At 44.6% G+C, this 26179-nt stretch overlaps 1 protein-coding gene and 1 long non-coding RNA gene across 13 annotated transcripts in view; one reads left to right on the top strand and one right to left on the bottom strand.

The window, feature by feature from the left end:
• The window catches only part of TRPM3 (transient receptor potential cation channel subfamily M member 3), a 493595-nt gene that overhangs the window by 413988 nt on the left and 53428 nt on the right, over positions 1–26179 (top strand). For all 8 annotated transcript variants that reach the window (XM_078061329.1, XM_078061328.1, XM_078061333.1 and 5 more), the window contains 7 exons: positions 2207–2236; positions 3155–3444; positions 4080–4308; positions 6444–6611; positions 12112–12252; positions 18803–18931; positions 23475–23726. In XM_078061329.1, coding sequence (XP_077917455.1) covers positions 2207–2236; positions 3155–3444; positions 4080–4308; positions 6444–6611; positions 12112–12252; positions 18803–18931; positions 23475–23726 — 1239 coding nt within the window. The remainder of the gene's footprint in view (positions 1–2206; positions 2237–3154; positions 3445–4079; positions 4309–6443; positions 6612–12111; positions 12253–18802; positions 18932–23474; positions 23727–26179) is intronic.
• On the bottom strand, positions 854–21141 carry LOC144380021 (uncharacterized). Of its 5 annotated transcripts, XR_013443703.1 has the most exons (5): positions 21001–21141; positions 18710–18907; positions 12227–12445; positions 2672–2746; positions 854–1903 (listed from the first exon to the last, which is right to left on the bottom strand). It is a non-coding gene; the product is annotated as an uncharacterized LOC144380021 (long non-coding RNA). The 5 variants fall into 5 exon arrangements; XR_013443702.1 differs by lacking the exon at positions 854–1903 and having other exon boundaries at positions 2341–2746; XR_013443704.1 differs by lacking the exon at positions 854–1903 and having other exon boundaries at positions 2341–2746; positions 12325–12445.

Below are 26179 nucleotides of genomic sequence, written 5' to 3'. Positions count from 1 at the left end.
TATCTGGCTTAATGGAAGAAAGCTAGATTCTCATATCTACTTCTGCACTCAGTCTGCCAGATGTTTTGGTTGAAATATACAAAGAAAATCTGACTTCACACAAATATGTGACAAATATGACATATATGTTTCATATACATATGTATATAAAGGAAGGAGTATTTTAATAAAATCTTTACAGATCATTATAGATACTCTTTTTTGATGCTACATACATCAAAACTCAGTTCGCAATTTCTTAAAGATTAGTTGCAACACAAAATCTGAAATAACGTCAATAAACTTTTCATACTCTGCTACTTTAAAATGCATTGATTGAGCTTACACTTCATATGGATCTTGGAACATGGTAGACTGGTCATTGTAGAATACTGGTTTGTTGAGTTATGTAGATCTGATGGTTGACACATTTCATTAAACAATTTCAAAAACTCACCTTCATTAATATCACCTCCAATTTCATCAGAAAAGTCTTTAACTTCTGAAAAACTGTCCAGGTCGTGGGGGAAAGGATATGCAAGTTTTCAAAAATTCTAATTTTTTCTAATTTCTGCTTGGAAAATTTTGTCATTGGCAACAGATACCACCAGTTATTTTCCTTGAAACAACAGCCTCACTTCGGCCATTTCCAAAAATGTCTGCCAAATGTCCAAGTCTAAGTAAACCATGGTTTGTCTGCCAGTCGTTCCTTCAAGTCAATCGCCCATGAAACAGTGTGGCCATAATCCAAATAACTGCATGTTTGTCCTCAGGACAACCCGTCCTGGTTCAGTATGTAGCAGAAGTGCTTTATGCACATTTCCCATTTCATCCCTCAAAATAGTCAAAAGACATTTTTTAGTATCGAGGGTAGAGATTTAATAAAGTTAATATTTTTTCTTAGGCCTCATCAAAGGCTTAAGTACAACTGGTTTTTTGTTTGTCTTTAAACTTCAAATGCATAACAGTGGGATCTAATGACAACTAGTAAAGTTTGGTGTCCCTGCCTTCTTCTTTCCTGCTAAGGCCCTCAGCAGTTTGCTCACCACTGTCTTTGCACCATCACTGCAAAATGTTAACACGGTGTCAAAACCAAATAGCATCTTAGTAGTCTTAGGAAAACACCCTTGACTTCACAGAGCCCCAGAAAGGATCACATGGTTCCTGGACCACATTTTGAGAACTGTTACTCTAGCTGGTAGTGGGCATGATTTCTACTTTTAACACAGCTGATCTTCTGATGATGAAAGTATTTGATGGGGCTCGAAGACCACTTTGAAAACACCAAAAAGTATAAATAAGGAGAAAAAAAAATCACACAAATTTCAAACTGGTGGTCACTTTAGAAGCTAAAAGGGAAAGAAAGGGAGAGAGACAAGGTTCAGGCTATTCCTACTTTTGTTTTATTCCAAAATAAAATTTGGAGGAATGGTAAGTGCTGTAACCTTATTAGTTACCCGAACAACTTCCAAGATAGCACTCAACCATTCTGTAACGCTTAGAACACAGAACTGGAATTCCTGACCCCTGAGATGTAATTTCGTATCTCCACTTCTTAGATATAAATCAAGTTCTGTAATTCGCTGAGTTGCCTTCTCTCTCCGTCTTGGCCTGTGGCTATTTTGCACATTCCCAGCATGACCAATGATGCCACTGTATGTGCTGACACTTTCCGTGTCATTGAGCACCTTCTGCCACGGTCAGCACATGCCTCCGTAGCCCCACACACCCTTGCTTTACTGGAGAGCTACATAGGGAGATGGCCGGCATGAAGCCTCTGAACACATACTGAATCGTAGTATTCCAAGTCTCCAGGTAGTAGAGGCCCTTCAGAGGTTTGAGAAACATCTTATGGTTTGACTGAACATTTTATGGCTCAGCCAAGTGCTGGAGGTCATGGAGATGTCAGCCAACCAGGACGTTTCTGGAAAGATGGAAGAAATTTTGGTCCATGAAAGAGATTACAAACCTGCAGGCTCTACCCTTCGCAATCTCATTATGCCTCTCTGGAGTTCTGATTCTCTGTGATTCACCAAAATCACCAAATCCCTAATTCTCCTAGAATTTCTATAAATGGGTTCCTCTTGTGGTGTTTTATTTAGTGAAATGAATAAATGCTGTATGGTACAAGAGAGTTCTTCTATTACCTGGTTAAGATATAATAGGATTCTTTTCTTACCTCTATAAAGAAAGATCTAACTTTATGTATAACATTTTTTTTAAACAGCCCAAAGCCTTGAAACTACTGGGAATGGAGGTAAGTATATGCCCAAATTATTAATGTCAATTATTTGTTCTCTTTATTTTACATTTTAAATATATATATGTATATACATATATATGTTCATTTAATTGGTAAGGCTTAGTACATGATTCTAAAATAAAGAAGGGAATTTTTTTCCAGTATTGAAGGGGGGGGGGACAAGTTACAGTAGCTTTGAAAATTCCACCATGAGGTTGCATTAGCATTACAAGTAAGAAAATAAATCTTATTTGAAATACTAACTTGAAAACCAAGGAAGCATATAAATTCCAGTGAGTGAAATCTATTCATGGGTGTTTACAACTGGCAACAGATCCAAAGGCCAGAAATACTTCACAAATGCACCTAAGAGGTATGTAGAAACTGGAGACAGATCATCTGTTTCCCATTTTCCATATTTTGTTTGTGTGGGTATTGTCGTGTATGCACCTGCAAGAATAGGATGTCCTTGTCCTTTCAGAGAAAAGGGCAGCGCTATCCATCATGAGGCACAAATAGCCTTACCTGTAGGAAAAAAATGGACAAAAGTGAAAGGAGGGAGGGAGGAAGGGAGGAAGGGAGGGAGGGAGGAAGGAAGGAAGGGAGGGAGGGAGGAAAGAAGAAAGGAAGGAAGGAAAGAAAAAAAAGAAAGAAGAGAAGAGAAGAGAGGAAGGGAATGACCCATTTTAAAAAATTAAGTATAACACTGGCATGTTCCCATAGGGCTGTGCTTATACACTCATTATAACTTGTTTTATAACTTGTTTTAAAGTTAGGCATGAGGGCTTTTGGGATAGGAGCTAGGATAGGCTAGTTCATTTCTCTGTCAATCCCAGAACAGGACCCATAATAGATATACAATAAATAACTATTTTAAAAATTTAACTGATTCATTTCTAACTCCACCTCTATGTTTTTTCCTTAAAATTACAGGATGATGTCCCCTTAAGGCGAGGAAGAAAGACCACCAAGAAGCGAGAAGAAGAGGTGGACATTGACTTGGACGACCCTGAGATCAACCACTTCCCTTTCCCTTTCCATGAGCTGATGGTGTGGGCCGTCCTGATGAAGAGGCAGAAGATGGCCCTGTTCTTCTGGCAGCATGGTGAGGAGGCCATGGCCAAGGCCCTGGTGGCCTGTAAGCTCTGCAAAGCCATGGCTCACGAGGCTTCGGAGAATGACATGGTGGACGACATCTCCCAGGAGCTGAACCACAACTCCAGGTTGGCCAGCCCAGCAGGCGGGGTGGTCGGGGGACCAGGAGAGAAGGCGGGCCTCAAATGCTGGAGGGTCCTAGCTACCCAAACCCTTAAGTGGAGGTAGTATCGCCTCACACAGAGGGTGGGCACGAATAATTAGCATTTGTGGCACACGGTGCTAGATATAGAAGTACACAGAGATACATAGATTTTTATTTCATCCTCTCAACTGCCTCAAGAGGTAGGTCCTCTTACTGTGCATATTTTAAAGCTGAAGAAAATGAGACTGGGAGAATTAAATAACTTGTCCAAGATCACACACTTTGGGGTTGATAAAACTCCAATATGAACCGAGGTCTGTCCCATTAAGAAGACCTACTGCACTCTAATCGTTGGTATTTTTGGTCTGCCTCCCCCATCCATAGCCTTGAATTGGGGGCCTTGAGTACCAGGACCAGGTCCTGCTTGACTTACGCCCCCAGCACATAGTAGATGCTTAGTCGATGTCAACTAGCTGAACGAAAGAACAGACTAGACCCTGTACAAAACAACGAGACCGCACAGTAACCACCTCCCGTGGCTTGGCCACTGGGTCCCCGCTTTCATCATCTAAGTCTCCAAGATGGCCAAAAGACACCTCCTTGCATTCTGTCTTCCAGGGACTTCGGCCAGCTGGCTGTGGAGCTCCTAGACCAGTCTTACAAGCAGGATGAGCAGCTGGCCATGAAGCTGCTGACGTATGAACTGAAGAACTGGAGCAACGCCACCTGCCTGCAGCTAGCTGTGGCCGCCAAGCACCGCGACTTCATTGCGCACACGTGCAGCCAGATGCTGCTCACAGATATGTGGATGGGCCGGCTCCGGATGCGCAAGAACTCAGGCCTCAAGGTCAGCACGCCCAGAAGGCCCCATTGGCTAGGAGGACCAGAGGGTTGGTTTGGAGCTCACCAAGCCAAGTCTGCAGTGGGACTGGGCATTCTCTTGTCTCAGGAGGCTGGTTTTAAGCCCCAACTATGTATCAGAATCTTCTCTAGGGTCTCTAGAGTGGGTTGTTTTTTTTCATATAGAGACTAGGGCCTACCCCAAATTCTGCTAAGTCAGAACCTCTAGAGATGGCATGCCCAGGCGTTAGTATTTTGCAGAAGATCCAGAGGTGATGGGCACACCGAGGTGCTATAGGAGGTACGATTTGCTCTGGCATAAGCCATGCTGCACCGAGAACCCCTTACTGGGCAACCCGTCACCACCGCCTGAGCCTGAATGTCTTGGCCCTCCTTTGTACCTTGTCATAGAGACACTGGCTCTTAGCAGCTATGCTTGAGAAATGTTTTAAACTGAAATAAAAAGGAGATGGATTTATACGTAAAGATGTTGCTAGATCATCCCAATCTATTCTTAAGTGAAGAAAAACAAGTTGTAGACCAGTTACATAGAGCCTGAGTCCATATATGTTTTTTTAAGCATGTATGTGCATAGTTATATTTGTACATAATTTTGTTAAGTAACCAGGAAGGATACACCATAAGTTGTTTGTAGTGGTTACCTATGGGCTCGAAAGTACAAGACGTAGGATGACATGTGGCTTTGCTTCTTTGTTTTCTATAGTGTTTCACAAGGAAGACATTAAACTGAAAGAAGTACAGAGAAAGAAAAAAATGGGAGGGAAAGATTGAAAGAGTGTTTGCAAATGCTTTCTCTGTCTAGACTTTGTGGCTCTGACAACGGAAGTCAAGCTCATATTACCTGGAGCTACCTGATCTAGGTAACTCTGTGGTCAGCCCAAAGCAGAAGGGCCATCAGACCAGAGCATTTTGCTGAGGCCACCCTGATGGAACCAGCACCCCTCCCCCATGCCACCCTTCCCGTGGGCTCTTGGCCCAGAGTCACAGAAGGACTCCATGACGTGGGTCGTGGGCGCTCCACAGCCACACCACTAGTGACCGCCAAGCCTGGCTCTCAGCTCCGAGGACAGGGTGTCATGTCCCCTGAAGGCTGCCAGCATGCCACCTGAGCCTTCCCAGGCCTGCCAGGCACCCCAGCTTCAGGGTCACCACCCTCCCTTTTCTCTTGGCTGCTCCGGAGTCCCCGTGGGCATTCAAGCACAGGCTGTCCCTGCCTCATTACTTGAGGATCATTTTCACTTACTGTTCGGGATCTCTCTGAGCCCCTCACCTTGATGCGGTTTCTTCAAGAAGGCTCGCATTCAGCAGCCTTGTGTAGCAGAACCAGTTTAGTGACTGAGAGGAGAGGCAGGAGAAGATCGAGAGGGCACAAGTCACATGCCTGAATTATCATTCAAAGGCAGAATGAGATCGTCCTCTCAGGAGAAGGGCCCATGTATTTATTAGCATCACAAGGAGGTGGAAGCATGTCGTTTATACATGAGAGGAACACAGTGCTGAGCTTCCTGGAGTCTTTGTATAGGGGGGTTCTCATGGCAAATACTGAACCCACGGGTGTGTGTGTCTGTGTGCGCGCGCTATAGTAACAGATGCCAGGGGAGTCATCGGCAATGAAAACATGCTTTCCCACATGGACTTTCTCAAGGTGAACTGGGGACAGCATTTTTTACAGGGATAACAAGATGATGCATAATCAGCTCCACTTGACATGTTAGCAAATAAATGCCAGCGGACGTACGTATGAATTGATTTCACAAAGCCAAGTGCTAATGGCTAAAGGAGAATCTGGGTTCTTTCCCACTTTTGCCTCGGGCAGGGTCTGTCACTTTCCTCAGTTTCCCCCATGCCAAGTGGATGTTAACTGAGTAAGATGTATTTGAGCAAGATGCTCTGTTTCTCCAAAATCGGGCTGAGCTACCGCTGTGTGTGACAGTTCTCAGACGGGCAAGAGTGACCCCCTGGGCAGTAACATATGCAGGTCCTCGCTTGGGGCACACACAGCACACACGCATGCGTACACGCCCCCCCCCACCCTAGGCCACTCTGATTCTGAAAAAAAAACCTGCCCTAATCTTAATCCTTTAAATGTGATTATTATTATTATCATTATTATTACTTTAGGTAATTCTGGGAATTCTACTTCCTCCTTCAATTCTCAGCTTGGAGTTCAAGAACAAAGACGACATGCCCTATATGTCTCAGGCCCAGGAAATCCACCTTCAAGAGAAGGAGCCGGAAGAGCCAGAGAAGCCCACGAAGGAAAAAGATGAAGAGGACATGGAACTGACAGTAAGGAAAACTACACGGTCATGGTCCACGGGCAGCAACCCTAACCCACTTGTCCCGATGCTACGGCTTAAGTCTCAGTCACTCCCGAGCTCACCCTCCAACCAGGTGCTTCGTTGAAGTACTGAGACCGGGTATTATAAAAGTGTCTTCTCTGTGCATAAATAGCATAACCATAGGGCCTATTTCTGTGCAAAATCCTTCAGCCAGAGTCGGTGGCACAGGACAACCCAGGGAAATTCAAAAGCAAGGCACCCTCAGCTTTCCAAACAGGCAATGCTTTATACACAAGCAGGTGAGAGGGCAGTCTGCGCCTACAAAGGAGGCAAAGGCATTTATGTGGTGGGAGGAGCCAGCTTCCCTGGGCTCGAACTGTGCTGGGGATCAGATGCTACGCCTTTTTCTGTCTTCAGGGTCAGGCTCACAAACACAGGATTAATTGAATTTTGAGGTTTGTATGGAAGGCTTTTATTAGCTCTCCCTGGTATAATTATAGAACGTGGATGCTTTGTTCTGCAGGGAGAACGGGGCAGCTGGGCATGGGACAGCTTCCCACAGCCCCCGCCTGAGCAGCATGACTGCTACTGGATTGTACCCAAAGTCTAAAAATATCACATGCCATTAAAGGGACAGACAGGGCTTCAGAGTTTTGGAGACATCAAGTAACAACTCCATAGGCCTTCCTTGATATCCCCCACCTTCCCCACCATGACTGTGATGACCCAAAAAACCTGTAAGGAGAGAAAACAAAAATTGGTTTTGCCCGGGTGACAAAAGGCTCTTCGCATTATTATCCTAGTGGGACCACCCTGTGAATTGTTTTTCTTCCAGATCAACAATATTTCCTTCCTAAAGGAAACAATCCCAACCCCAAGTACAGCAGGGCATAGGCATCTGACGACTCTTTTGATTGATTAATCATTCACAGTGTTTGACTCACAGAGTTAAGTTTGTTTTCCATTTCAGGATTCTTATAAAAATGAGTGGACAAGTCTGCTTGCCTCTGTGATAGGATCAGATGACTGTCTTCTGTAAAGATTTTACCATAGTGTTGGCCTCTGAATCCTTCAAGGATAGGGAATGATATTTTAAGCATTAACAGAAACATTAGTAGTAATAATACCAAATCTTTACTGAACACTTCAGTAGAGGGGTAAAGAGTATACACCCTGGAGCTAGAATCCTGCCCTGAGCCTCCTGCCACTCATGGTGGGACCTGGGGCACAGTTGCTTAACCTCTATCATGGGAATAAGAACATTGTCTAGCTCACAGGTGGTTTTTCAGTTTAAAAAGTGTACATGTAAATTCTCTAGACCAGGGCCTGGCACACAGTAAGCCTTGATAAATGTTTGCAAATATTGTGATGATAGTGACAAATGTTTGACGTGTGCTTACTCATGGAATCCTCACACAATCCCATGAGGTAGGTACTATTATTATCATCCCATTTTACAGATGAGGAAGCTGAGACTCAGAGAAGTTAAATTGCCCAAAGTTACCCAGCTAATTAGTTGCAAGGCCAGGATTAGAACCCAGGCATGGAGATCCCACTGGTCATGCTTGGAGGCCTGTAGGCTCAGGGATGCAGAGAATTCCTTCTTGGTCTCAAATGTAGGTATTCAGTTGGTTCTGTCTACCATATAGCAGAAAGAATCCAAAAATAATGCATGGGCCTCCTACGTCAAGTATAACATGGCTTGAAGGCTCAGGAAGGATCCTATGAAGGCGGCCTGGTGCTGAATCAGCATTCTTTCTGGTTGGGTCTCAAGCAAGAAAACAAAGGAAGCAGCTCCTTCTCCTGCTCTGGGTAGAGCTTTGAGGATCTGGTCCAAAGTCTGCTTCCCAGAGAGTCAGCCCTGCTGTTGTTCACTGAGAACCCAAGTGAAAGCCAGCCCATGAGCAGTGCTGCCTGGCCTTCTTCCCCACAGGCAGAAAGAACTAGGAGGAATGGAAGAAGGGACTTGTGGGCTGATAAAGTCAGGGCTGGACAGCAGATACCTTTAAGGTGGAGCTTCCTTTGACCCCAGTGACAATTCTGTCACTGCTGGATCACTGGTCTTCACTCACCCCAGGGAGGATTGGAGAATGCAGCCCGTTGACACCTCCACTCTTTTCATAGGAACGATATCTGGACGTCCGTGTTTAGCCAACATCTCCTTTCTTGGACTGGGATGTTTTCCCGTGGCCCTTCCAAAGTTATATACAAAATATGAGTCTCAGTTTCATCTTGATAGCCTTTCATAGATCTTTCCCAGACTTGACATCTGTGTCCAGCCAGCAAAAAATTCTCCAATCCATATTGTGCAGTTTTGCCTGTATTTGACCCTATTACATTCTGCTAAAGGAATGTAGTCAAAGGAAATGTTTGGCTACTGGGAAGAGAAATCAAGAAAATCAGTGAGTTAAGCTGCTTAGGCTGGAATTAATGAAATTTCAAAAATGCTTTCCTTAAACCCACAAAAGAAAAGCTTTTAAAAAAAAGCATTCACTTGGGAATGTATCAGAATTATAAAGGCAAGGGCGCCTGGGTGGCTCAGTTGGTTAAGCGACTGCCTTTGGCTCAGGTCATGATCCTGGAGTCCCGGGATCGAGTCCTGCATCGGGCTCCCTGCTCTGCAGGGAGTCTGCTCCTCCCTCTGACCCTCCCCCCTCTCATGTGCTCTCTCTCTCAAATAAATAAATAAAATCTTTAAAAAAAAAAAAAAAAAAAAAAAAGAATTATAAAGGCAAAACAGGCTGTGGTGTTTTTGTTTTTGTGTTACGCATTGCCAGATAAGTGTGTTTGCACTCTGCCTCCTAAAGTCTCAGCCTGTCCATGGACCCAGGGCATTGTTTCAACTTTGTTGGGGAAGCCGCTGTCCCTAGAGGTTACCCCAAGATGTCACTCTCCAAGATGCCTAAAACTCCCCAAGCTGCCTTTACTAACATCCTATTATGTCCCCAAATGGTACTGTATTATTGAGCAGATAAAGAAGTAGAACAGAAGCAGGATAATTATGTTACATAAATTATAAATTATAGAAGGATAAATACCATGGAACTTCAGAGTTTCTTGAGGTCAGTGGTCAGTATTTATAGAAGTTTAATGTGCTATATCCATCATGAAGGTTGACCCAGCTCACCGATCAAAAGGAAGACTTGGATAGGCCATCAAATGGGATCTTACCTATTCATTAAGTCAAGGTAACTGTCTAGCCAGAGAGTCCATATAGGAATGGAAATTACCTTGTTACCTTCTCCAGAAATCCCATTAATTACAGGTTCATCATCTGTGATTGTTATATATTTGAGTAGGTGGATAGTTGAGGCAATGACAAAAGTAGTTGAAACTTACATATGTATGTCTTGAGTAAGGTGGTTTGAAACCAGAATTATCTGTTCTCAAATTCAAGATAAACAAATTATTTCTATAGTTAGATCTCTCAACTGTAAACCTGTATCCCAGTCCTTTTTCTTGTCCCAAATCCTTGTCAGTCTCTGAGCAGTTAGAAGGATTTGCCGTGTTCTTACACTTAATAAAAATCTCATTTCCCTCAAAAAAAAAAAAAAAAAAAGTCTTACCATTTGCAACAATATAGTTGGCACTAGAGGGTATTATGCTAAGTGAAATAAGTCAATCAGAGAAAGACAATTATTATATGATTTCATTCATATGTGGAATTTAAGAAACAAAACAGCGGATCATAGGGGAAGGGAAGGAAAAATAAAATAAGACAAAAACAGAGGGAGGTAAAACATAAGAGCCTTAACTATAGGGAACAAACTGAGGGTTGCTGGAGGGGAGGTAAGTGGGGGATGGGGTAACTGGGTGATGGGCATTAAGGACGGCACTTGATGGAATGAGCGCTGGGTGTTACACACAACTGATGAATCACTGAACTCTACCTCTGAAACTAATAATACACTATATGTTAACAAATTGAATTTAAATAAAATAAAATAATAAAAATAAATAAAATCTCCCAAACACTGTAGAACTAACCTTGCTTTAGAGTAATATTGAAAGAATTAAAGCCAGCACACCTGAGTGGCTCAGTCGGTTAAGCATCCAACTCTTGATCTCAGCTCAGGTCTTGATCTCAGAGTTGTGAGTTTGGGCCCCATGTTGGGCTCCATGCTGGGCATGGAACCTAATGAAAGAAAGAAAGGAAGGAAGGAAGGAAGGAAGGAAGGAAGAAAGAAAGAAAGAGAGAGAAAGAAAGAGAGAGACAGACAGAGGAAGGAAGGAAGGAAGAAAAGGAAGGAAGGAAGGAAGGGAAGGAAGGAGGGAGAGGGTGAGGAAGGAAGGAAGGAAGGGAAGGACAGCCAATAAATTATGCTATATTAGACCCCTGATAACACTTTTCTTTTTTCTGGTGAGAGATTCCCAACTAGATCATTTCAGTCAAGAATATCCAAGGAAGTCTCAGTTCATTGTAAACACTAGCTAGAATATACTGAGCACTTATTAAGTGCCAGATGCTTATTGATTTATGGACCAATCCTATAAAAGATGTTATTATTACCTCCAATTTAAAGATAATTCAGAGAGGTTAAAAGATTTTCCCAAGGTGCCATGGATTCTGAGTATCCAAGAGAGGATTCAGTCATCCTTCTGAGTGACCCAAAGTCTGGAACTCTTCACCAATAGGATCTTCAGCCATCTTTGGGACACTTATCCTGTCACTTGCTGCCCAGACAGGCATGCATTTGCCTTTCCTCAAATTCTGCCTTTTTTGTGATGTTTAATCACTGTTTTTGCTGCTGCTGTTGCCATGAGTGAGAAGGAAACAATTCTGTTTGTAAAGAAACTTCCAACAGCTTGGAGATGAGGCCTCTCCAGGTCAGGCCCTGCTTCTCCTAGTCCCACTTGGCTGACTGTCCCACACAGAGGAAGGTGGTATGCCTAGGAATTGCCATGAAACTAATACCAGCAGTAATTCAGGATTTATGGGGTTTGAAATCAAGGAACCAAGGTTTATGCCTAAGGGTTGAGGAGATGTTTCTCACCTAACTAAGCCCTAGGCACTTCAGATAACTTAGCCTCTGGAACACTCATAACATTTGGGTAAGTTAGGTATTACTGGTCCAGTGTATTTTTTACTTAAGAGTCATTAGCATGAGTGAAGACAGAATTCATATCCAGATCTTCCTGTCTCATTACATATATGGGGAGAGGGGCTGGAAAGAAAAGACAGATTCTTGGCCTTTCCGGGCTATAATTTTTCTCCCTCTCAGAACTCTGGGTATCTTCCATCATGGACATCTTCCAGAGCTCCCAGGGTAGAAGAAAAGAGAGTAATCAAGAGCTAGCCCTAAGGCCTTCCATCCCAGGCAAAAACCTTTGATTCTATATATAATGCAAATGCACCCTTAGGGAAGGCACAGCCTCTGAATCTCTGGGGACCTTGGACAAAACTCTCTAGCTCTATGAGCATGCATTCCTGATTTGTAAAATGAGCACATTAAACTGCCTGTTCCCCAGAGCCCTGCCATGATGGTATTGATTCTCTTCCACTGTAGGCCATGTTGGGACGAAACAATGGGGAGTCTTCCAGAAAGAAGGATGAAGAGGAAGTTCAGAGCAGACACCGGCTAATCCCCCTGGGCAGGAAAATCTATGAATTCTACAACGCACCCATCGTGAAGTTCTGGTTCTACACGGTAAGCATCTTCCTTTCTCGTCTTCCTCATGGATGACCACAGAGAGTCAAGGTCAGGTTCTCGTGCACCTACCCGGTTTCCTCTGTGAGTCACAATGTAAGGATCGCACAGGCAGGAATGAAAGCTTTTCCCAATGTTCTGCAAGATGTGTGGAATTTGCGAGGCAGCTTCCACAGTGTCTGCGTTTCTCCTCCTTGCAGAAAATAAAGGAAATGGTAGAAGTGAGAACTGACAGAAATAGAGGTGAGATGAGTATGAGTCTAGTCTAGCAGGAAAATAGATGTCATTTTCTAAAACACTTCTGTGTTCTGGATGGATGAGCGCTGGATCAGAGTTGCCCATTTTTGATGCCAATCCTGAGTTTGGGGAACACGTGAAAGGTAAGGGCTGAGCAGAGTGTTAAAAGTAACACCACTAAAGGGGGGGGTAGTCTAAGTGTGTGACTACTGCCAACCTGGGAGTGTCATCAAACAACCTTTCTTGCTCAGACACAATTAAACAACATGCCAACCAAAGCAGCAAAAACCACTCACAGTAACCTACAGTCACAGTAAAGACAGTCCAGTGCCCACCACACAAGAGTTTTCTGCCCTCGAGATGAAAGACGGTCCCTGAAATAGCCTCTGGATATGGTAGAAATGGCTCGACTGTTGGTTTTCTACTTCTACGTTTCATGGTATTTTAAGCCGAAGGTCAGCTCGGGCCCAGGTCAGCTCAGGCCCAGGTCTCCCAGCCACGGTGGCACTGTCCCAGGGGAAGGACGGGCGTCTGTATTTTTGGCCTTTCTCACAACCAGCTACATACGCACCAGTCACCTGAGTCAGCAAAGGAAAATCCGAGTCTGAGGCCAAGATGACTCAGATGACTAGCTGAGGTCTTGTTCTGCGTGGTTCTGTATGCTAACACTTAATGCCGGCTTTTAATCAGGCTTTCGGAACCTCAGCACTATTGACGTGTTGGGCAGAATGATTCCTGGTGAAGGAGGACTGTCCTATGCATCGTGGCATGTTCAGCAGCAGCCTTGGCCTCTGTCCACTAGATGCCAGTAGCAGTCTCCAGCCCCCGAGCGTAACAACCACAATGTCTCCAGATATGGCCACATGTCCCCTTATGGGCTGACGCTGCCACCAGCTGAAAACTACTGCTTTCAACTATGGTCTTGGAAGAGGATATAATCAAAATATAATTATCAGATTTTTTCAGTGAAGTAAAAACTCAAATATATGAATATTACAAAAAAATACTCCTCTGAAAGAATTAAGACTTGCAAAAATAATTTTATGTATTTTACATATATACGATTTTTACCTTGCAGTAAACAAGTTAGTGGTGACCAGCATGGACTTTGGGGTAAGACAGGCTGAACAGAAATCCTGTCTGTGCCTCTCAGTATTATTGTGTGACCTCAAACTAGCTACTTGAGCACTCTGTGCCCAGATTCCTTAAGATAGGGATAATAATAGTACCTAATTTGTAGGATTTAGGAAAGATTAAATGTGTTAAAATATGTAAAGCACTTAGAACAGTGCTTGGAACATGTAAGCACAATATAAATGTAACTGTTTTTATTCCGAGGCTAGTCACATTGCACAGTGATAGTGTTTTTTATTCATCCATCCACTCAATAATGATAATATCCCATTCTTTGAACACCTACTGTGAGGCACTGTTGTAAGTGCTTTACATATACTTTCCTTAAACTAACAGTTTTATCAAGATAATAATTTTACTGCATTTTACACCCATTCCTGTCCTTCCTCTTATACCAGGCTGCCTCAATTGTCCCCGCCTAGAACAGGACTCTGCAAACTACATTCCCACAGGGCGAATCCAGTCCCAAATCCAGGCCCATTATTGTGGACTGTGAGCTACAAATGGTTTTTACATTTTTAAAGAATTGAAAATAAAATCAAAGGAAGAACACTTTATGACACATGAAAATTATATGAAATTCACACTGCAGTGTCCATAAAGTTTTATTGGAACACAACCAATTTCACTTGTTTACCTATAATCTGGCTGCTTTTGTGCTACAAGCGTTGAGTCAATTACTTGCCATAAAGATTGCCAGACCCACAAAGTCTCAAAAATTGACTTTCTGGTCGTTTACAGAAGAAGTTTGCTAACTCCTGACCTAGAGCGTAAAGGAACCAGGAGAAGCAATAGTATCGAGAATTATCTATCACCTTTACAAATACAGGACTCCCTTCTCTTATCCTTCCAAAACATCTCTTTTTTCCCTTGATCTTTGTTCAGTATTAACTTTATTTCCTTGATTCCCTTGGTCCCCATTTATTCAGCTATAGCAATTTGTTAGCCAAGGATGCTTTTATTGTTGTTGTTGTTGTTTTTTTAAGATTTCATTTATTCATTTTGACAGAGAGACAGAGAGAGAGGGAACACAGCAGGGGGAGTGGGAGAGGGAGAAGCAGGCCTCCCGCCGAGCAGGGAGCCCGATGCGGGCCTCCATCCCAGGACCCCGGCCGGGATCATGACCTGAGCCGAAGGCAGACACTCAACGACTGAGCCACCCAGGCACCCCAAGGATGCTTTTAAACCAATGCCCTGGACAGTGGTTTTCAGTCTTCGGCTACACATTGGAACCACCTGGAGTACTTTAAAAAGAAAAAAACACCTGGGTTCTATTTAATCTCTGTCTTCATCTATTTTTGTAAAGGCACCTGGGTTCTCTTCTCAGCGATTCTGACATCATTGGTCTGGGGCACAGCCCAAGCATCGGGATATTTCAAAGCTCCTAGGTAGTTGTAATGGGTAGCCAGGGTTGAGAACCACTGCCCCAGACAGAGGGCTCAGTTTTTAGCCCAGTATTTTCCCAAAATTCTATGATGATAAAGAATCTTGTTAGAAATGCAAATCCTGGCCCCATCACAGACCCATTAAATCAAATCTCCAAGGAGGAGATGAGGAGGCTCTAGGTTTAACAAGCTGCCCGAGTGAGTCCTGTGGTTCGGGAAGCTTGGGACACACTGCTTTCCTTGTATCATTAGTCGCAGGTCGTGAAGCTGCCTCTGAGAAGGGGAGCCTGTGTGTCCAGCTCCCTTCTGCACAGCTGACTGTAGACAGGACGCCCCAGTCCTGTTCGGTTGTGTTTACATGACTTTCAGAAATCCACGTTTATGCATTTGCAAAGCCCAGGCCTCAAGGAAGTACGCCGAGACGAGGAGCACCCAATTTTTAAGTCCCCAGAGAGGCTTAACAGTAGAATTCAGCTTTAGAGCAAAGGTCCCCTTGGCTTGCGGTTGTGTTCTTTTCTGTAAGATTATTTCCCACTCTGATTTCAAAAAATATCCCCTTCTATGCTCCCAAGTTTCTGAAAGATAGGACACACCTCAATTCCGCATAACCTCACTTCTAATATCTTAGCAAGCTTCCGGAAGAGCAGGTTGGGTCCTCTTCTGTTCCAAGAAGAAAGGAGGCAGGGATCCAACTGGCTCCCAGACCTGGTTTGCGATGAAAGCCATTTCAAGTGCCCAGTTGGAGAGGATGCCAATTCAAGGTATAAAAGAGGACCCAAGTCAGAGCGCAAGGGACGTGCTCTGGGCTCCTCCAGCAGGGACAAACTCCTTCCTCCATTTCAATGCCACGTGTCCCCTCCACTCTCCAGCAGCCGTGGGCAAAGGCCCCCCAGGGATCCACGCAACCTGCCTCGGGCTGTGGGGCTTGCATTGCATAGTTTAGGAGTTGTGCATCTTGGTCAATGGAAAATTTATACAAAGAATATAGAAGCCAATAAAATACAAACCCTTATAGGATTCCCACTGACTTCAATAAGAGTCATAAGGTTATGTTTCTGTTCAAAGCTTTGACATTCTACACAGAGCTTGTTAAAGCTTACAGAAGATATGTGTGTACGTGTCTACACACACACACACACACACACAACATGAAAGCATGTCACATTAAGGTGATCTGCAGCAAAGACCCCATGAATGTTGGTGAGTTCTAAGATAGGTCGCCTCCCAGACAGCCGCCAGTCCTCTGTCGTGCCATTTAAACACGTTTAAAGCCGTATTTTTGGAAGTCCATATTTTGAGAGTTGTCCCAAAATGTTATATTGTAGCCTGATTATGGAAGGAAAAGCATTATAGAGTAACTGGGATCTAAAGAACAGGCTGATCATGGAAGAAGCATAAACAATAAGGAGGGTAGTTTAGAAAAGGAGAGGTATGACTAGTTAATGGGATCAAAAGGAAGCAAGGAGTGAGGTTAAGAGGAGACAAGAGGAATAGAAGTTTCTTGAAAAAAAGAGGCAAATAATAACAGTAGCCACCATTCATTGGGCCTCTACTGTCAGGAAGGAGACACACATTGTTCCCCCCACTCTCCCCCCAATCCTCCCCAAAGCTCTGTAAGGTCAGCAGCTATCATCACAGGATTGGAGGCCCAGGCAGGTGACGTGATTTACACAAAATGATACCGCTTGGAAGGACCTGAGCTAGGATTTAAATCCCAATTTCACGGACTTGGGTGTGTACATTCCTTCCACCAAAAGAATACGCTAGACCCGTATTCGGAGGACAGAGGCAGGTTGGAGGAGTTAAATGCTAAAATGCCGAGGTTCTGGGAGAATGTGTGGGTCTCACTGCGCCTACATGTGACAAGAGAAGATAATGCTTTGGAATGTGTTGCAATGAATTGGGTAAAATAATAAACACCAGGGCAGTTAAGGAGATTGGTTTCTCCTAGAAGCAATGGAATGGGATCCAACAAACAAAAAGAAGCAACCAGAAAGAAGGATTTCAGGCCGGAAGGAGGCTGAGAATATGTTTTAGAGTTTAGCCATCAAAGTCCACTGTGTCTTGAGAAATACTCACGGGGACCAGAGAGTGGGATGCCAGTGTATAATGGAAAACAGGAACCACATGAACCAAGTTAGATTTTAAACACCATCCTACGTGATTTTAAGTAGAGCTGACTTCTCAAGTGAGGTTTGCAGAGGGTGCTAATGATCCTGAAGGGGAGGAGTGGGACCTGAGGTGTGGAACAGAATGACAGTCCCTGAAGGGGTGGGCGTACAAAAGCGCATCCGTGAGGTGGAGAATGAGCCCTCCTGGCCCTCCGGCCTCTCCACAGCTTCCGCACCTAATCTCGTGGAACTCTGACATCCGCTCACCTTGCCAGAGATGAGAAATTATAGGGTTGTGTCTGTAAATGCACCAACGTTAATAGGGTCTTTAAAAATACCTTTGACTCCTATTAAGAATCTATGTATCCCTTTTATTGAAAAAGGAAAGAAAGGACGAGAGAGAGTGAGTGGCCCCAGTAGCAGAGAATGCAGCTTGTCTTTAGCTCTGTAGGGCTGCCAGTTCCCCTTCTGTCTCCCAGCCCGGCTGCACCTTTCTCCGCCTGCTAAGCTGCCCACCAGGGCGCCAAAGCTACACCATACCTCCAAGGCCTCAACCTCTTTGCCCACACCGTGTCCTGTTCTTTGCTATGTGGGCTCTGAAGAGTGCAGATAGGAATAAACTCACTCTCAGTTCCCACTCACAGCCCCGAAGGCCCCCAAAGCCAGCAGGCGCCTTAGTCAGCTCGAAGCATTGCCTATAAAAGGCTGAGCTTATATGCCATTTCCCTGAGGGGGCCTTTTTCTCCAAAGGTTCCTCGGTCCCCTGTGCAAGAACCTCACCAGCCCTCCTCCACTCCACCCTACTCGTTGAGACATAGCTGAATCTTCCAGTGACAGTCACCAAACGTGAGCCCTGAGTTTTCCTCGGACACCTAGCACTTCAGCCAGTCCTGTCAGCATTCAACCAGGATTCGAGCCTCGTGAGGATTATACCCCACTCCAAGCCACGGCTGGCCACACAGACCCATTCCTTTCTATACATCGCTTTATCTTCTCTTGTATTCTTTCGAAGAAGCAGAAACCAGGGAGGAATATCCCAACTTGGATAGGGTGGGGAGGTGATGCAATGGAAAATAGATAAAACCCTCCCAGGGTCCCACCAAGCCAAACACATTAAGGTAGGAGGAAAAAAAAAAAAGAAGAAGACATGATATCAGAAAAGAATTCAAGTGGGACTTCGAGATAAAGTCCAGTCTATTTTTACATTGGTTTGACTGGTTTACAAGTACAGAATGTGTCTTCCTTTCCTTCCTACAGACATTTAATCTACCTGGCGTCCATTAGGCACAAATCCACTGTGTGCCCTAGTTCAGGAACCTGAGGCTCAGGCATGAGCAAGAACTGCCCTGAGAGAAGAGGTTCCCTTTTTAGCCAGAAAGACACGAGAAAGTGGGTAATTGCGAAACAAAATGATGCATCATGACACAGAGGTATAAGCAAAGTACTGGGACCCAGAGACACATGTAAGGGTCAAAAGGAAGACAGCATATCATATGATTTCTATTATTACAGTCTTTTTTAAATTATTATTTGACTAGTTGAAAGCTTTGAGGTTAATTCCGTCATGAATTCTGCGTCCTGCTTGCTGACCTTGTTCTGTCCTGCGGGGCAGTGGCCTTGCCCGAGTGCAGGGCCCCTGGGTCTTCGGAGCCAGAGTGTGCTATATATTGTGTTTCCTTACAGCTGGCGTACATCGGATACTTGATGCTCTTCAACTATATCGTGTTAGTGAAGATGGAGCGCTGGCCTTCCACGCAGGAATGGATCGTCATTTCCTATATATTCACCCTGGGAATAGAAAAGATGAGAGAGGTAACTACTTTTGTAAAAGAGAACATTGGAGAAAGACGGTGGTTAGTTACACTTGTGGGTGGAAGGGAGAGGTGGCTGCTAGGGATCCAAATTAAGCCAGAAACTGGGTTGTCTAATGCTGCCATAGAAATAACAGACTTGGCCTTGAGGGCCGCTGACAACCTGGGGAAGCATCACAGTGTGTGCGTCTAGAGGTTGCCACTCCGTGTATGCTTAGGGTTTGCTCTAGCTTTTGCCCACAGAGCTCTTGCCCCAAGAAACCCTCCAGTTGTCTTCGACACTGTTTACGCCTCTCTTTCGTCAACTCTATAAACAGGACTTCTCAAATTGTTCCATTTTCCCACTTTTAACTCCCACTGCAACCCTTTACTCTGGGTCTCTTTGGACACTGTCATCCAATACCTCTGATTCTTCAAATGCGTTTCAGCAGTCTGGGAGGAGGAACTATGCTCTCATTCATTAATTTATCCTCTGGTTTATTCCTTCTCAACATTTATTATGCACCTGCTCAGCACCAGCCTTTCCACCAGCGCTAGGCATCACTGAGGTGAAATGAAGAGATTTCTTGTCCTTCAGGTTGAGGGTGTGGGTACCCCTCTTCTCCCCCTAATCCCCATCTTGTAAAAGGAGCTATCGTAACCCCACTCCCATAGGACTTGCTTGAAGTCAAAGCCAGTCTCAGGGGCCTTCAGAATGTGAGCTGCTAAAATGAATGTGCTCCAGCAATGGTCCACCAGAGGGCTCTGCAACCCTGCTCAACGTGCCCCACAAATTCCCATTCCCTAGGCTGGAGGGAAGGCTGGCTCGTGCTGTGTGATGATTCTTTTGCATTTCCCCCTGGAACTACAGTCAGCAGGCAAGGTCTTTTCTGGAAGAATTACTCTCCGTCAAGTCCACTGCACCCTCAGGAGCTCTGGAACAATCCTACTCATTATACTACAGTGAGTGGGAAAATAGATATCGGGCTCCACAGAAAAAAAGGATTCCTACAAATTTATAAATTCACCCTTGCCTTCATTACCAAGACAGGTGAAAAGACCCTCAGTATCTTAGGTTATAGCTCTCGAATGTTCTCTTCCAGAAAAAAAGGGATGCAGAATCTATTAGATGCCATCATATGGGGATCACCCCCCCAAAATTTTTCAAATATATTTAGAGCCCTTCTTTTGGGCTTTTAAACTGCTTTGCGGATACTTAAATTCTAATCGGCATGCCCCCATCCTGAGAGTTTGGAGGGGTACACTAGTCCCATTCTATGAGACTGGATTTTTTTTATTCTTGTTTTTTTTTTTTTTTAATGGATGATGCCTTGCCTGGCCTTGTTCTACTTGATCGTCTACCCTTAGGTCTTCCTATTCACAGCGCCTTCTACTTCCTGACCAGGGCTGTGGACTTCCCATTTGTGAACTCAACAACTGTAATCAATTTGCTGTGGTCTTTGCGTCGCTCTCTGAGAACTGAGGCCTCCTACTGCTAAGGGCTCTGCGCTGCTCAGTAGGAGCTCCTCTCCCGCGACTTAACGCCCTGATGCATGTTCCTTCCCCATGATAAGCAGAAAAGGGAAAAGTCTTGGGCAGGGAGACTGGAATCCCTCCAGGGACCAGACTGGAAGAAGACAGGGAGCAGTCTGTACTCCACGGACTGTTCTGGAAGAGGCTGCCAAGCAGGCGGGCTGCCAGGAACCTCCCGGCCTGGATATCCATTTCTCCTGAGGCGGCATGTAACAGCGGACAGGGCAGGGCTCTGCAGGCTCGGGTCAGCAGGGGGTCAGCCCCCGAGTCCCGGCGTCCGAGGAGGCCGAGCAGGGAGGCGCTGACCACCTTCCTGTCCGACCTGTTCCTCTCGGCCTGGCGAGGCGGCCGCCCCCGCCCGGCGTCCCTGGACCCAGCCCAGATGCTCAACCGCCCCGAGGCTGAGGACCCCACAGGTCCCGCCTCCGCGCCTCCCGCAGCGCGCGGGCACGCAAGATCCTGGAAACGTGGAAAAGTCTGTAGGCTTCCCGGCCTTCCCATATACAAGTAGGGCTTTGTGGTTTCACACGCGGCCCTCCCATTCCCAGCACCACATACTTCTGCGCGCAGTCACCAAAGCAAGCCGCGGGGATCCCTCAAGAGCCCGGACCTGTTTACAGCGCGCGTGGGCGGACGTCCTCCCGCCCGGACCCTCCTCCCCGCAACCCCGCGACGGCGCGGCGGGGCCGCGGCTCGCCGCCACGCCCCCTCCGCCGCCACGCCCCCTCCGCCGCCACGCCCCCTCCGCCGCCACGCCCCCTCAGGGCCTGTTGGAGAAGTTCCAGCGCCGGGGTCTCTGCTTCTGTTTCCCCGCAGCCGCTCAGCCCTCGTCTCTTTTATGTTGAGATTTCACAAAAATATTTCCGCCGGTTAAAAAATGAAGCTATCAACCTCTGTGTTGTCCAGTTAGGTGTAGGAAAGTGTGGACTCAGGGTTAGAAAAACTCCCAAGTCATTTCCCATCCCCCCCTTTGCCCACACACACGGAGTTTTTCCTCCTTAAGATGGAGCCCGGTGAGAAGCCACCAGGACGGCAGCAGGTGCGGAAATCCCTGACGGGTAGGACAGTGGCCCTCAACCTGTTGTCACCAGCTTTACCTGGGAACTCGTTAGAAATGTAAACTCTCGAGCCCCACGCCAGGCACACCGAAGCAGCCTCTCCAGACGTAGGGCACAGCCATCTGCTTGCGCCAGCCCTCCAGGTGATTCTGATGCATGCTCAAGTTGAAGAAACCATGGGCTAGGGTTTAGGAATACAGCACTGCGGACGAGGAAGCATGAGGCTACCAGCTGGCTCTGGTGTCTTGGGCAGCACTCCAACCCCTCGTCCTAAGACCTCCCTTCCTTAATATTTCAGGCCAAGGTAAGCCAGGAGAGGCGACACGAGGATTCAAATAAATAGCTGCAGATTAGATCTGCCCCCTGTCCTTGCTTTCCTCTCCTTTGAGAGGAGGTCCTGGGCTGGGAAAGGGGGTCTGGTGATGGCTCGAAGGGACGGAAGTCTCAGGGTAAACACAGAGGATTCGTGAAGGTAGCCCAGCTATCAGTCTCACTAGGCCTCCCTCCTAGCCTTCCTGGCTCCTCACATCCACCCAGCAAGCTGTGCTGTGGGACGGGTGGTAACTCCCACCATCCAACTGTGCACTTCATAGAGCCTATGTGTGGCAGCAGAAAAGCCCCTTTAGATTTAAGGTCAGTCAGAGCCCCACCCAGCAGCTTATGATAGAGGAGGGAGGGGAGAATTCCTGTGAGGTAGGTGTCTATGTAGCAGTCAGTCAACAAACATTTATTGAGAATCTATTACGTCACAGGCCCTGAGGAACAAAGGGTCTGCCCTCAGAGTTTACAGTCTAGTGGAGATGATAATTAGGTAGACAGACACATACAACATATTTACATGCATACAGAAGTTGATTTCATATAGTGATAAAATCTTCAAAACATAAGGGTATTATATTAGTTGGGGATGGGGAGGCCCCTGCATGTAGGCTAGTCAAAGAAGGTCTTCCTAAGAAGGGGACATTAGAGCAGAGATCTTGAGGATGAGGCGGAGCCAAACATGTAAAAATCTGGGAGAAGAAAATGCCCAAGAGAAGGAACAAGTGCAAATATCCTGAGTGTAGAATGGACTTGTTATGCTGAAGTGTAAACCACTGTGTCTGCAGGTGTGGAATGGCAAGAATATGGTGGGATGGGAAATGAGGCCACAGGAAGGAGTTTGGATCTTTCTCTATTTGTATTAGAAGCCATCGGACGATGCAAATATTCACTTACCACAATGTGCTTTAGTTTTTGTTGTTGTTATTCTTGCTCATGCATCTCTCAAGTCTCTCGCTTTTTTAGATGTGGTATAATGTACCTGTAAGAAAAGGAACAACTCGTAAGGGTCCAGCTTGATGAGTTTCTGTCTACCTGTACAACTGGGTAATCACCACCCAGATCATGGCTTCAGTTTTTAAAGCTCATTCTGTGTGCTGCTCAGAGAATGGATTGAGGAAGGGTGGGCAACAGTGGTGGCAGAGATACCAGTTAGAAGATGTTGCAATCATCTGGTTGACGTGATAGGACTTAGAATAGAGTGGCAGCAGTGGGTAGTGGTGAGAAGTGGTTGGATCAGATTGTATTTAGAAATAGAGGTGATATTGATGCAATTCTCTGGATGGGAAGAGAAGACTGAAGTAGTCCTCCCTGGGGATCTGAGGAACTCAATATGGTGGCACCGAGATGGAGCAGAATTTCAGAGATTTACAGCATATTAGGAGCAGTAATTTTATAGCAAAACCCTAATGCGTGTCTTAGAATGGTAAGGCAACCCAAAGGAGCAAACTTCTTGCTTATATTTGCCTCTGGAATGTTTGTATCTACGTGGCCTAAGTTTAGCTCAGTTGTATATTCCTAGCATGCACGTATTCAAGTAGACCCAGCTAAACAAAACAAGCTACTGAGGTCAGCTGACAGACCAGGCATTTTCCAACTGGACTGAAAACATAGACTGAAATCAGACCTAAGCCCATTCTCTTTCCTGCCTTTTAGATTCTGATGTCAGAACCAGGGAAGTTGCTACAGAAAGTGAAGGTGTGGCTGCAGGAATACTGGAATGTCACAGACCTAATAGCCATCCTTTTGTTCTCCGTCGGAATGATCCTTCGTCTCCAAGACCAGCCCTTCAGGAGTGACGGGAGGGTCATCTATTGTGTGAACATCATTTATTGGTACATCCGTCTACTAGACATCTTCGGCGTGAACAAGTATTTGGGCCCATATGTAATGATGATTGGAAAAATGGTAAGCAGGGTCCTCTGATTCCACGTTATAAATCTGTAGAGGAGGAGTGGCAATAACAGGAAGAGGAAAATAATTCATTTGGGCCTGCTGTGATGGTCTGAGATGGCCCTGGGGGTGCTTTATTTTTTTTCATTCCTTTTGAGTGTTTGGGAGTTTGACTACATCTATATACATCACTGGAAAATCAACCATCACTCACCCATTTACTTACTGAAAAACAATCACAGATCATCTATTTTGTGCTAAGCATTGGAGTAGGAGTTGGGTATATAAAGGAGCTCATTCCATGAGATCAAAGATGAGAGAAAGAGAAGTAATTACCATACGGTGTGAGAATGCTGTGATAGAGATGCATATAAAGTATAAAGGAGCATAGAAAAGACAGTGTAGGTCAGGGAAGGCTTCCCATGGAGGTTACATTTTAGCTGGATCTTAGAGGAGGAGTGGGTGTCCACTCCAAATTTTTAACAGATTTTTCAATTTGTAACATTGCTGCTGCTGCTTTTTTTTAATAAAGTGCTTGAAAAATGCCTTTCCCTACACAAAGGAAAGAAAAAGAATCTACTTTAGCTGAGTTGAGCTAGGTTGAATTTGAGTAAGTGTCTCTTACTTCACCTTTACAGGGCATACGTGGAAAAGCGAAATACCTCCCTCCTACCATGGTAACTCTTACTGAAAAACCTCTGGGCTAATAACCTCCACTCCACTTCTACTTGTGAGCTGTGGAAAACCAACCATTAGTCAATAGATGTCCTTTATCATTCTCAGTCAAGTTTTACTATATACATCATCGCTGCTGACCTTTAGGTCAGCAAATCAATATTTGTTGTTATTATTATTAGTGTGTATGTGCATATATAACTCTACTGAAATGAATCTTAAATAATCAAGACTCTTCCTACAAAAGCACTGACAAACACATGCCAAGAGGAGAATTTGAATCCAAAAGGAAGGGGTTGTGAGACCTTGAGCAATTTATTTAACCTCTTTAAGACTTAGTTTACTCATTTAAAGTAATTATAATAAATGCAAGGTTGTATCTTGCAAGGTTGTTGTGATGATTAGAAATAACATGCTAAATAGCTAATAGTAGGCTCACAGTAGGTAGTTAATAAATGGCATCTGTTATATTTATATATTTATGTTCGAACAGTTTTATGTTTGTTAAAGTATAATAAAAAAGGGGTGGGGGGATTGGTGAGCCTGGTTAGTCTGCTCTATTCTTAACCCTTTTGTACAAGAGCTTGAGATTTATAACACCAGTATTGCTTAAGGGAAATATCACCAAGCCCATTCTAGAGAGGAAAATTTGAATTCAACAAGCCTGAATTATTTACCCAAAACCGAATCCCAGTTCAATTGGGATTTTTGACTAGATAAAAAAATGTGTATCTTACTCTGTTGAACAGCCTGTTAAATAATCTTCTCTGTGTTTTAGTAGTGAATTTGAGATTGTGGTGAAGATTTGGATGTCTAAAAGCAGAGACTTTCAACTTAGAGTCTTTGGGAGAGATTTAGGAGAAAGGATTCGTGGACCCTCCACCCAATTTATATATAAAAAATACATGAGTGTATGAATTTCCTGGACAGTTAGGACAAGCTTCCATGAGATTCTCAAATGTATTTTCAAATGAACCCAATGAAAGTGAAGAATTATAACAGCTGCAAAATTAGGCTAAGTTTTCTCAACCTGGACCCTACTGATATTTCAGATTAGATAATTCTTTGTTGTGGGGGCCATCCTATTCATCATAGGATATTTAACAGCATCACTGACTTCTACCCACTAATGCCAGTAGGGTAGATGCGCGCACACACACACACACACACACACACACACTCATGACAACAAAAACATCTCCAGACATTTCCATAGGTCCCCTGAGGACGCAATTGCTCTCTGTTGAGAACCACCAGAGTAGACAATTACATAATCTGATGGCTTGTTTTTTCTAATTGATTGGTTGCCTTGTTTTGCTTCAATAAATAAGATCTGAAGTCTCAAGCCAGCCAAATATATTACTTGAAAAAGGTTGGGTGGCATTGAAATACTTGAAATATCTAAAGTCACACTAAAACAGCAAGCTTATTGTAAAATCCCCGTCTATCATTTTAATAATGGCATAATTATCCCCAGTTTTGACTTGAATGAAACCTTACTATGGAGTGAGCAAGAGAGATGTACTGCATTTTCTCTACCTTCCAACTGATGAATGACTTCACTTATCAGTCAAGAATAAGTAGAAAATGAGTGTATTTGGTGGCTTTGTTCTCTTTCATGGAGCTTTTAAGATACTTAGTTCAATAATTGAGTCACTGATCCAGAAGGTAGGTAAAATATGCCTATAGAATTTATCAGTGAGCCAGATGGACTGCCAGGCAGGAAACTTAACAAAATATGCCCAGATGTGATTATTCTGAAAGCCCCACAACATTGGAGAGCCCCTATTCGG

Source organism: Halichoerus grypus, chromosome 14 (genome assembly GCF_964656455.1).
Source record: "Halichoerus grypus chromosome 14, mHalGry1.hap1.1, whole genome shotgun sequence".
Lineage (NCBI taxonomy): Eukaryota > Metazoa > Chordata > Mammalia > Carnivora > Phocidae > Halichoerus > Halichoerus grypus.
Note: the sequence above shows the minus strand (reverse complement) of the source record. Positions and strands in the feature narration are given on the sequence as shown.